This window comes from Rhinopithecus roxellana, chromosome 8 (assembly GCF_007565055.1).
Source record: "Rhinopithecus roxellana isolate Shanxi Qingling chromosome 8, ASM756505v1, whole genome shotgun sequence".
In the NCBI taxonomy this organism is placed as follows: domain Eukaryota; kingdom Metazoa; phylum Chordata; class Mammalia; order Primates; family Cercopithecidae; genus Rhinopithecus; species Rhinopithecus roxellana.
The window spans coordinates 36,282,455-36,294,847 of NC_044556.1; the positions used below are offsets into that span (position 1 = coordinate 36,282,455).

The 12,393-nt window shown below is 43.1% G+C and overlaps 1 protein-coding gene across 1 annotated transcript; it reads right to left on the bottom strand.

Moving 5' to 3' along the window:
• Nucleotides 1–698: 698 nt before the first annotated feature.
• On the bottom strand, nucleotides 699–8,727 carry BCL2L15 (BCL2 like 15). The gene is given in 6 exon segments (XM_010371979.2): nucleotides 699–1,158; nucleotides 1,791–2,015; nucleotides 7,777–7,858; nucleotides 7,860–7,896; nucleotides 8,481–8,556; nucleotides 8,559–8,727. Coding segments are annotated over 6 exon segments (489 nt in total). The 5' UTR covers nucleotides 8,610–8,727; the 3' UTR covers nucleotides 699–1,140.
• Between the last annotated feature and the right edge of the window lie 3,666 nt (nucleotides 8,728–12,393).

Consider the following 12,393-nt stretch of genomic DNA (forward strand, 5'->3'; position numbering starts at 1 on the left):
TAGGAATGCGAATCAGCAATTTAATATGGTTCACAAGTGGTGTGTGAACCACACTTTTAAAGCTCTGTGCTATGCAGCTAGCTTCATCTAAGCTGGGGTGGCCTTGCTGTCCTAGATGTGGGCCAGCACTTCCTCCATCCTGTGGCAGTAACAATGCAGTAACTTTTATTTTCTTTGACCTTCCTAGTAGAAACAACTATTTTTGTTTGTTTGTTTGTTTTTTGGGTTGTTTTTGTTTTTTGTGTTTTTTTTGCTTACAACCTCTAAAATGCATAAAATAGTCCTCCTCAGGTGAAATTAACATGAAGTTTAGGGATGATTTTTGAATGAAAATGCTCAACTTAAAATAACAAGATTTTAGGCCTGGCACAGTGGCTCACGCCTGTAATCCCAGCACCTTGGGAGGCCAAGGCGGGTGAATCACGAGGTCAGGAGATCCAGACCATCCTGGCTAACATGGTGAAGCCCTGTTTCTACTAAAAATACAAAACATTAGGCAGGCGTGGTGGCGGGCGCCTGTAGTCCCAGCTACTCGGGAGGCTGAAGCAGAAGAATGGCGTGAACCGGGGAGGCAGAACTTGCAGTGAGCTAAGATCGAGCCACTGCACTCCAGTCTGGGTGACAGAGCGAGACTCCGTCTAAAAAAAAAAACCAAGATTTTTCAACCAAAAAGCTTCCTGAAATCCTTTAAATTGCAAAATTAGTATACAAGATTCTTACCAAAGGACAGGGCTAAATCTGAAGGAATAGTTTCCATTATTCTCCCTTTCTCTCAAAATACCTCCAGCAAAGGCTTGCCCTGTTGTTTATAATTCCACTACTAACAAGTCATTACTTTGTGTCTAGAGGTCTTTGCTTCAACAGAACCTCATTAAAACTCATGTGAAAACAGAAAGTAGAAAATCTCTGTGGTTTGCGTTAAGTTGACAAAAAAACAAAACAAAACAAAAACCAACTCTGTAGGCCTCTGGCAGCTGCTCCCAACTTTAACAATCAGTAAAAAATAACTTATTCAGCTAAGTTCAGTTCTGATAAAATGAAAAAAGTGTTTTTTTATTTGTTTGTTTGAATTGCCAGGAGTTAATCACCCAGTCAGTCAACAAGGAAGTGATGTTCAGTCTCGTGAATAGCTCCACCTCTTCAGCTCTCCAGATTTTCCTAGGAAAGACAGTGAAAATCCTACAGTCAAAGGAATTGCTTTCAGGAACTTCCTAAGAAACCAGGAAATGATCTGCAGATAGCTCCAGGAAATGTAGCTCTTATTAAGGCTTCCACTGACCCTGTAAACGGAAAGGAGTGCTCTATGACAGCATAAGTTCTAATGATTACTAAAACATGGGCTTAGAATACCTTCTATGGTTACAACTACAGCAGACTGTTTTTTCTTAGATACTATTAAGGTGATTCTGACTTCCCTAACACACACATAAAGATGTTAGGAAAAAAAGACCCAGATATTTACAAGGGAACAGAGCGAAGCCAGGCTGAAATTAGAACTCTACCACGAATATACTTTATAGATGATTATGTGTAGGAAATGAAGATTAGCTTTACAGTAGTCAGCAGTCAATATTTTAGGTAGCATGACTCTGGAGTCCAACACCCACAGGCTGATCTTCTGTCTGCTCCACTTTTCCATGGCAAGAAAATCTAGGCATTTTCAGCAAAATAGGGAAGCCTGTTTTCCTGTTGGTTTCCAATTTACCAAAAGGGTAATGAATTGGAATCCCAGGTATTAGTACAAAAACAGTGCAAATACCTAGCAAAACCAGGAGCCCCAACACACTTACCCAACCTCCCTGGCCCTGGATGAACTCCCGGATGGCTCGGTTCCCATTGATCATACCCGTCATGGGGATAGCCACCTGTCCCACTACTTCAGGAGCGATGTGAGCCGTATACTCAAGAAGTTTCGCTGACACTGCCAGAAAGGCTCTCTCATAAGCTAAGTTGGAATCCTGAGCACACCAGGTCTTGCTGAGAGATTCCACTGTGTTCTGGAGTATAGCTCCTGCCTGAGGAAAGACAAACGAAATATCAACAGAGTATCACTCAAAAAGTACAGGAGGCTGCAGGTGCAGGAATCCAGTAGAGCGATTGTTTCTTAGAGTGCCAAATGTGCAATTGGTGGTAACTAACGAAATCTCAGAGGGTAGATGGATAATCTTTTCTCATTTTAACATTTTGTTATCTTAATGGGCATTTGAAAATACATAAGTAGTCCATCAAACCCATGATTTCAGGTATTATTGCTTAGGTTAAACAAAATAAACGAAAAATGATTTGAAAGAAAAATATTAAGTATGTGATAGTCCTGCTGGTTAAATTGTAAAGGTATTGCTTGAATGACTAGGAAATGTCTGGGAAACTCTCAAGTAAAGACTGGGAGTGGTGGCTCACACCTGTAATCCCAACACTTTGGGAGGCCGAGGCAGGCAGATCACCTGAGGTCAAGAGTTCAAGACCAGCCTGGCCAATATGGTAAAACCCTGTCTCTACTAAAAGTACAAAAATTAGCCAGGCATGGTGGCGCACGCCTGTAATACCAGCTACTCAGGAGGCTGAGGCAGGAGAATCACTTGAACCTGGGAGGTGAAGGTTGAAGTGAGCCGAGATCACGCCACTGCACTCCAGCCTGGGTGACAGAGCGAGACTCTGTCTCAAATAAAAAAAAGGCCGAGTGCAGTGGTTCACACCTGTAATCCCAACACTTTGGGAGGCGAAAGTGGGAGGATCACATGAGGTCAGGAGTTCAAGACTAGCCTGGGCAACACATTGAGACCCTGTTTCTATGGAAAATTTTAAAAAGTAGCTAGGCATGGTGGCACATGCCTGTGGTCCCAACTACTTAGGAGGCTGAGGTGGGAGGATCACTTAAGCCTATGAGATTGAGGCTGCAGTGAGCTATCATTGAGCCACTACACTACAGCCTAGGTGACAGAGAAAGACTGTCTCAAAAATAGTAATTAATTAGAATTAATAATAAAATAATAATTAAAATAATTGAGTAGCTCTTTCTTTTCCTCTTTCCTTTTCAAATATGGGATCCAAAAGCCATTAGGTGGGTCCAAGCAAGATCTGTGGGGATTTACGGGGGTCAAGGGTGGTCAGAGCTGAATATCAGAGCCCAAACTGAAAAGGACATCCATGTGGGAGGGCACCTAAATCTTGATTTCTAAATATCATTCTCCATTAAAACAAACCAAAGGCCAGGTGCGGTGGCTCACGTCTGTAATCCCAGCACTCTGGGAAGCCAAGGCAGGTGAATCATGAGGTCAGGAGTTCAAGACCAGTCTGGCCAACGTAGTGAAACCCCGTCTCTACTAAAAATACAAAAAAAGTAGCCGGGCGTGGTGGCGGGCGCATGTAATCCCAGCTACTCTGGAGGCTGAGGGAGGAGAATCACGTGAACCCGGAAGGTGGAGGTTGAAGTGAGCCGAGATGGCGCCACTGCACTCCAGCCCGGGCGAAAGTGCGAGACTCCCTCTCAAAAAAAAAAAGGTGGGCGCGGTGGCTCACACCTGTAATCCTAGCACTTTGGGAGGCCGAGGCGGGCGAATTGTCTGAGCTCAGGAGTTCGCGACCAGCCTGGGCAACATGGTGAAACCCCGTCTCTACTAAAATACAAAAAAAAAAAAAATTAGCCAGGCTTGGCAGTGTGCGTCTGTAGTCCCAGCTACTCGGGAGGCTGAGGCAGGAGAATTGCTTGAATCCAAGAGGCGGAGGTTGCAGTGAGCTGAGATCGTGCCACTGCACTCCAGACTGGCAACAGAGTGAGACTCGTCTCAAAAAATAAAAGAAACCAGCGCTCTCTGGAGAATGGTTGATTTCAGTTTGGGGCTAGGGAAGTGTAAGATCTTCTGTCAGAAATTAAGGAAGTACTCAAATAAAAATAGAGACACATCAAAGAGGTGCAGTCTAGAGTGAAAGGACTCCCACTAGCTAAAACTAGGATGATTTGAGCATCTAAATTAATAATGACGTTAACAGATTATAACCCACTGAATAAAGTAGGAATTCATGGGTCCAATGCTGATAAGAAATGAATGCGTTGAAATTTTGATGAAATGTGGAATATTTACATAGTTTCAAAGTACCTCGCCATAAAACACTTATTACTTACAAAGGGGAAAAGAGTAACTTTATAGAGGAGAAGCCTTACAGACACCATCTTAAGTGATTAAAGTTAACAACATCAATACTGGGATAAAATGAAATCTTGTGCCAATTGATGCAATGCACTAAGAACACAGCAATACTGCTGTGATATTCCTACCAAAGGTACATATCTTTAATTTATTCAAGAAGAAACATCAAACAAACCCAATTAAGGGACATTCAACAAGATAGACCATAGTCTTCAAGTGTCAAGGTTATGAAAATCAAGGAAAGACTGAGGAAAAATTCCAGATTGGAGGAAACTAAAGAGAAATGACAACTAAATGCAATATGTGATTCTGGCCTACAACTTTTTACTATACATTACATTATTGGGACAAATGGCAAAACTTGAAAGAGATCTAAGGATTAGATGAAAACGAATCAATGTTAATTTCCTAGTTTTGATGGTTAGAATGTGGTTACATTAGAGAATGTCAATTAGAGAATGTCTAATTGTTTGAAGGAAGTATAAAAATAGTAGGGGTTGGCCGGGCGCGGTGGCTCAAGCCTGTAATCCCAGCACTTTGGGAGGCCGAGACGGGCGGATCACAAGGTCAGGAGATCGAGACCATCCTGGCTAACATGGTGAAACCCCGTCTCTACTAAAAATACAAAAACTAGCCGGGCGAGGTGGCGGGCGCCTGTAGTCCCAGCTACTCGGGAGGCTGAGGCAGGAGAATGGCGTAAACCCGGGAGGCGGAGCTTGCAGTGAGCTGAGATCCGGCCACTGCGCTCCAGTCCTGGTGACAGAGCGAGACTCCGCCTCAAAAAAAAAAAAAAAAAATAGTAGGGGTTGATGAAATATCATGTCAACTCCCTACTGTCAAATGATTAAAGAGAGAAATTATTTGTACTATCCTTGCAACTTTTCCCTGAGTTTAGGGCTGTTTCAAAATTTTTTTTTTATTAAAACAAGTTCAAGTCAAATAATTTTTTTCTTTTTTTTTGAGACAGAGTCTTGCTCTGTCACCCAGGTTGGAGTGCAATGGCACCATCTTGGCTCACTGCAACCTCCGCCTCCCGGGTTCAAGCAATTCTTCTGTCTCAGCCTTCCCCGTAGCTGGGATTACAGTTGTGTGCCACCATGCCTGGCTAATTTTTGTATTTGTGTTTGTATGTATGTGTGTATGTATGTATTTATGTATGTATGTATTTATTTATTTTGAGAGAGGGTCTCGTTCTGTTGCCCAGATTGGAGTGCAGTGGTGAGATCTCAGTTCACTGCAACCTCCCTCTGCCTCCCAGGTTCAAGTGATTCTCCTACCTCAGCCTCCCGAGTAGCTGGGAATTACAGGTGTGCACCACTATGCCCAGCTAATTTTTGTATTATTAGTAGAGATGGGATTTCACTATGTTGGCCAGGCTGGTCTCAAACTCCCGGCCTCAAGCAGTCTGCCCCTCTCAGTCTCCCAAAGTGCTGGGATTACAAGCATGAGCCATGGCACCCAGTCAAAAAAAAATCTGTTTAATGAAAAAAAAGTCAACTCAGCTATCAACTACCTAGGACAGCCTCAGGGCAAGTAACTGGAAGTAACAGGTCCAGTTCTGCTTGAAAGTAGTTTAGGCACACTGCCCAAGCTGTGTACAGTAGGAAGAATAAAGCATAACGGTTAAGAGTGTGGTTCTTTTTTTGAGACAGAGTCTTGCTCTGTCGCCCAGGCTGGAGAGCAGTGGCGTGATCTCAGCTCACTGCAACCTCTGCCTCCCGGGTTCAAGTGATTCTCCTGCCTCAGTCTCTCAAGTAGCTGGGATTACAGGCATGGGCCATCACACCCAGCTAATTTTTGTATTTTTAGTAGAGACAGGGATTCTCTATGTTGGCCAGGCTGGTGTTGAACTCCTGACGTCAAGTTATCTGCCCAGCTAATTTTTGTATTTTTAGGTAGAGATGGGGGTTTTACCATTTTGACCAGGCTGGTCTTGAACTCCTGACATCAGGTGATCCACCCAGATGGGCTAGGCGCGGTGATTCACCCCTGTAATCCCAGCACTTTGGGAGGCCGAGGCGGGTGGATCACCTGAGATCAGGAGTTCAAGGCCAGCCTGGCCAACATGGTGAAACCCCATCTCTACTAAAAATACAAAAATTAGCAGGGCATGGTGGCGGGCGTCTGTAATCACAGCTACTTGGGAGGCTGAGACAGGAGAATCACTTGAACCCGGGAGGCAGAGGTTGCAGTGAGAGTCTGTCTCCAAAAAAAATAAAAAAAGAAATTCTTATTGAGGACGTATTATATATAAGGCACTGTTACAGGTTGTGTGAATATGGCAGTGAACAAAACAGATTAGATGTTTGCTTTTGTGGTGTTATATGCAGATGGGGAGAGGTTGCTGTGGCAATAATAGCTTCCATGATAACTCATACAGGGGCATAATGATTAAATGAGATAATAATTGCACATTGTAAGTGATAAGTTAATATTAGCTGTCATTGTTGATATATATCAGCAACATCTCCTAGATACTGCCTTATTGTCTTTACATCTGGTACAGAGTCCAAGTGCTACTGCCAGTAATCAGCATTCTGATGAAAAGCCAGTGAGCTGCTGTAGGGCTTATCCCTCATTGCATCAAACTTGTAGACTGCCTGTCATTCCTGTATATACTTCACTGCTGGACCCTAGGGGAAAAAAATGCCCACCTCCAACAAAATAAGTATTAAAATATGCATAGGCTGGGGCTGGGCGTGGTGGCTCACGCCTGTAATCCCAGCACTTTGGGAGGCCAAGGCGGGCCAATTGCCTGAGCTCAGAAGTTCGAGACCAGCCTGGGCAACACGGTTGGTCAACAACCTGGGCAACAGCCTGGGCAACAACCCATCTCTACTAAAATACAAAAAATAATTAGCCGGGTGTGGCAGCGTGCACCTGTAGTCCCAGCTACTTGGGAGGCTGAGGCAGGAAAATTGCTTGAACCCGGGGGATGGAGGTTGCAGTAAGCCAAGATCATGCCACTGCACTGCAGCCTGGGTGACAGAGCAAGACTCCATCTCAAAAAAAAAAAAAGCATAGGCTGGGTGTGGTAGCTCACGCCTGTAATCCCAGGACTTTGGGAGGCCGAGGTGGGTGGATCACCTGAGCTCAGGAGTTCAAGACCAGCCTGGGCAACGTGGCAAAAACTCATCTCTACTAAAAATAAAAATAAAAATAAAAAATAGATGGGCATGGTAGCACTTGGCTGAAGTCCCAGCTACTCAGGAGGCTGCAGTGGGAGGATCACTTGAGCCCAGGAGGTAGTGCCTGCAGTGAGCTGAGATCACACCACTGCACTTGAGCCTAGGTGACAGAGTAAGACCCTGTCTCAAAAAAAAAAAAAAGATGCTATACTTTGCCAAGAATAAAGTGCTATAAAATGTGCTCTATGCACACTAAGCACAGCTCTGATGATGACCAAGTAGAGACAAGCTGAAGGTTCATCAGCCTATGCCAAAAATTTTCCATCTCTGTACCACTTAGGTTTTAGCAATTGGAGAATTCTTGCTACACCTCCTTGGAATATAAGCCCCCAAATATTTTCATAGAACATTCATGTCACCATAGTATGGGATTAGTAAGAAAAGGAAGTTTGAAATAGAAAAAAAAAGTGGCAAATAATAGCATGAAGTAGAAACTTGACCTGTCCCTGAATGGTTTCTGCAATGATGTTTTTGGCAGAAGTTTCCAATTCTGCGTTGAACTGGTCACCCAACATCCGAAGGACCGGCAATGGTAACTACGTCAAAAGAGCAAGGCTCGCCTAGGACAGAGGGTACACATTTGTTACAATGTTTGAAGCAATGGCAAGTCCCAGGAATCTGGACAATGAGAAAAATTGGTCTTGTTTTTAAATAATTTTCACATCATCTCCCAAGAGCTTAAATGTTCTGTCAACACCAATAGTCAGAAAGTTTCCCTTCATTGAGAACCTCTTTCCCTTTAGGTGTTACTGAAAGCTTAGAGTTTGCCTTTTGAAACTTAAAGGAAATAAATAAAACATACCCTTTTTTTTTTTTTTTGAGACTGAGTCTCTGTCGCCCAGATTGGAGTGCAGTGGCGTGATCTCTGCTCATTGCAACCTCCGCCTCCCAGGTTCAAGCAATTCTCATGCCTCAGTCTCCCATGTAGCTGAGACTACAGGCGTGAGTCACCATGCCTGGCTAATTTTTGCATTTTTAGTAGAGATGGGGTTTCACCATGTTGGCCAGGCTGATCTCAAACCCCGTACTTCAGGTCACCTGCCTTGGCCTCCCAAAGTGCTGGGATTACAGGAGTCAGTCACCGTGCCCAGCTGAAAACATACTCTTATTGACCTGCAATCACCACCTAGGCCAGGAGCCTTACCTGAATCTACTTCATCTACACAGCATAGGTTCCGGTTGGCAACCCGCAATGTTGGGCCCAAGAAGTCCATGAGTAGAGAGTGTTCACAATGCATTCTGTTTGTTCCTCAAAAGTCTGGGGGCTCTTCATTTTAGATGTTTGCTGCCAAGTTTCGCTTTTCCACAAAACAAGCAGTTTTCAGCCCAGCAGGAAGTTAAAAACACTGGTAAATCAACAAATGTTTCTAACTCTTGTAGTTTCCTGACATATAGTCCTGGAACTTTTCCCACTAGCTTTCTTCAAACACAGCCGCTCAGAAAGGTGGTACTTCTCGGAAGGGATTACCTACTTGGAACTGGGGAGACTTTAAAGACTTTAGGTTCTTTATCTCAGACCACACCCTAACCACATAAAGTTAATGCTTAACTTTTATCGTTAGATAGCCAATCTAGAACTGAAACAGAGTTCAGGAAGAGCCTCTGGAGTGATTTTATTAAGAAATACTTCCTTTACTTCTTAGGTCCTGCATATGGCATAATTTAAAGGAAGGTTTTGAAGTTACAGTGGACCAGCATTCAACTTCTGTTTATGCAGCCGGGCGCGGTGGCTCACGCCTGTAATCCCAGCACTTTGGGAGGCCGAGGCGGGCGGATCACGAGGTCAGGAGATCCAGACCATCCTGGCGAACACGGTGAAACCCCGTCTCTACTAAAAATACGAAAAAAAAAAAAATTAGCCAGGCGTGGTGGTGGGTACCTGTAGTCCCAGCTTCTAGGGAGACTGAGGCAGGAGAATTGCGTGAACCTGGGAGGCAGTGGAGCTTGCATTGAGTGGAGATCATGCGACTGCACTCCAGCCTGGGCGACAGAGCGAGACTCCGTCTCAAAAAAAAAAAAAAAAAAAAAAAACCTTCTGTTTATGGAATTTATTTGCCATCATCATATAATAATTATTTACCAAACAAGGAACTATACTTGGCACTGTAACATAGAAAAATGATACAGGCACAGTTACTGTGCTCATGAAGCTTACACTTCAGAAGAAATGACAGATATTAAATGACTCTTCACATAGTTATTTGTGCTATTGAGATCAGTGCACCTTGATCAGTGAAGTGTAATAGAGAATCAAGCCTTTGATCCATTTAATAGGGAAACAAGCCCAGGGGACTGGGAAGGCTTCCTTAAAATAGTAGCATCTGAGATGAGCTCTGAGGAATAAGTAGGCATTCACTATGCAAAAAGGAGGCATAATACTATTCTAGGTGGAGGAGTGGCATATATAAAGTCTGGGAAAGTTAAAAAAAACAACTCAAACAACTTGGAATTATACATGGGGACAATAGAAAATATTTCACAGATAAATTATGTGGATTAAGTAAGATAACATGCAGAATGGCCTAGCACTGTTGGCATACGATAAATGTTAAATGTCCTCCTTTTAGCCCAAGGCATAATGACCAGGATGAAAGAGATCTGAGTTCTCTCTCTAGCAAAAGGATTTTCCTAACAGGGTCGGACTCCATCATTGTTTTAAGAGATCTCATGATTGGACACTTATCTGTAGTGGTTGCCTTTTTAATGTAGCTAAACCTAGATTTTGGGTCTGGGTCTCAGACCCAAATCAAACCTATCAGCAAACTTACCACTCAACCTATCTGACCTGGTGAAGTTATTAATATTAACAGCTCCAACTAATAAAAGAGTCAAGCATAGGCTGGGTGCGGTGGCTTACACCTATAATCCCAGCATTTTTGGGAGGCCGAGGCGGGCAAATAACTTGAGGTCAGGAGTTCACGACCAGCCTGGCCAACATGGCAAAACCCATCTCTACTAAAAATACAAAAATCAGCTGGGCATGGTGGTGCGTGCCTGTAATCCCAGCTACTCGGGAGGCTGAGGCATGAGAACCGCTTGAACCTGGGAGGCGGAGGTTGTGGTGAGCCGAGATTACGCCACTGCACTACAGCCTGGGCAACAGAGCGAGACTCTGTCTCCAAAAAAAAAAAAAAAAAGAGAAAAGATTCAAGCATAAACAGTAAGTCAGTTGTTCAGAATGGAATTTCTATCTTGCAAAATATCAAAGCCAATCTTGTGTTTTCTGTTCCATTTGAAAATACATACAACCACTATACACCTATTAAAATGGCCAAAATCCAGAACACTGGCAAAACCGGATGCTGGTGAGGATGTGGGGCAGGAACTGTCATTCATTGCTGGTAGGAATGCAAAATGGTACAGCCATTTTGGAAGAGTTTAGCAGTTTCTCACAAAACTAAACATCCTCTTAACATATGATTTAGCAATTATACTCCTTGGTATCTACCCAAAGGAGCTGAAAACTTGTCTACATAAAAACTTGCACATGGTTGTTTATAGCAGCTTTATTCATAATTGCCCAAACTTGGAAGCAACCAATATGTCCTTCAGTAGGTAAATGAATAAATAAACTGTCATACATACAGACAATAGACATTATTTAGTGCTAAAAAGAAATGAGCTGGCCAGGCGCGGTGGCTCACACCTGTAATCCCAGCTACTCAGAAGACTGAGGCAGGAGAATTGCTTGAACCCAGGAGGCGGAGGTTGCAGTGAGCTGAGATGGCACCACGGCACTCCAGCCTGGGTGATAGAGCGAGACTCCATCTCAAAAAATAAAAGAAGAAATGAGCTATCAGGCCATGAAAAGATGAGGAGGAATTTGGGTGATAATTGGACTTTGGGTAATAATTGATGAGGTAAGTTCATCAGTTTATAACAAATTGTACCACTTTGATTGAGGATGTTGATAATGGGGAAGACTATGCTTGTGTAGGGGCAGAGGGTATATGGGAAATCTCTGTACCTTTGTTTCAATTTTGCTTTGAACCTAAAACTGCTCTTTAAAAAGTCTTAATTTTTAAAAATGATCATAGATTGCTTTTGGAGTAAGAACACAAATTATGTTTCCATGTAGCTAAAAAAAGCACTATTTTCATCTGTCATTATCTGTCGCTCATTCTCTCTAGAGACAAAAGGGCTGAAACCTCCATTATTACTAAGTAGGCTTCAGATCTTTAACATCAGAAGGGCACTCAGAGAAAATTCTAGGCCAGCCTCCTTTCACATTAGAGCTAGCCACTGACAGTTGAAGGATTCTAAAAAATACATTTGTGACATACTCCCAAAACAATGTATAAAAAACGAAAATATTTATGAGACCATCCAGCTGGTATTAAATAGCATGCCCAAGTTCACACATCAGTAAGTAGCAGAATAGAAATTTTAAACCAAGTCTGTCTTACATCAGACTGAAGCTTTTCCCACAGTAATAAACCACCTTCCTCATTTCATTATCAATATGCTTATGCCATCTTTGAAATCGAATCTTGAGTCCAGGGGTGGCGGCACGCACCTATAGTCCCAGCTACTCAGGAGGCTGAAACAGGAGGATCACTTGAGCCCAGATCAAGGCTTCACTGAGCCATGGTCACACCACTGCACACCAGCCTGGATGACAAAGCAAGTCTGTCTCAAAAAAAAAAAAAAAAAAAATCTAATTTCAACTCCTTTGCATTGTCTTCTATAATCAATGTTGTAAAGCTATAGAAACAGAGTACAGCCTGTCATTGGCAATGTGGAGTAAATTTTCCATGTTTGTTTACTTCTTCTGGGCCTTCAATAAAGCACCCTCCAAAACTATCCCTTTCCATCAGCCCACATACCTTCACCCTTGCAGTTGTAATATTGTGCTCTTAATTATTACTGAAAAATGATGAGGCCAGAATTTTTTCACCGTCACTTGTTTCTCTTGCCACCCTCTGACCACAACAATTTATATCCCTCCCCGAAAAGCTTTGTCTCATTGTATCATTGGCTTAAAGTCCAGGATCCTGTCGTGTGTACCAGATGTGCATGTGGATGAAGATCCTTGGGTGCAACTCCTCTCAACATGG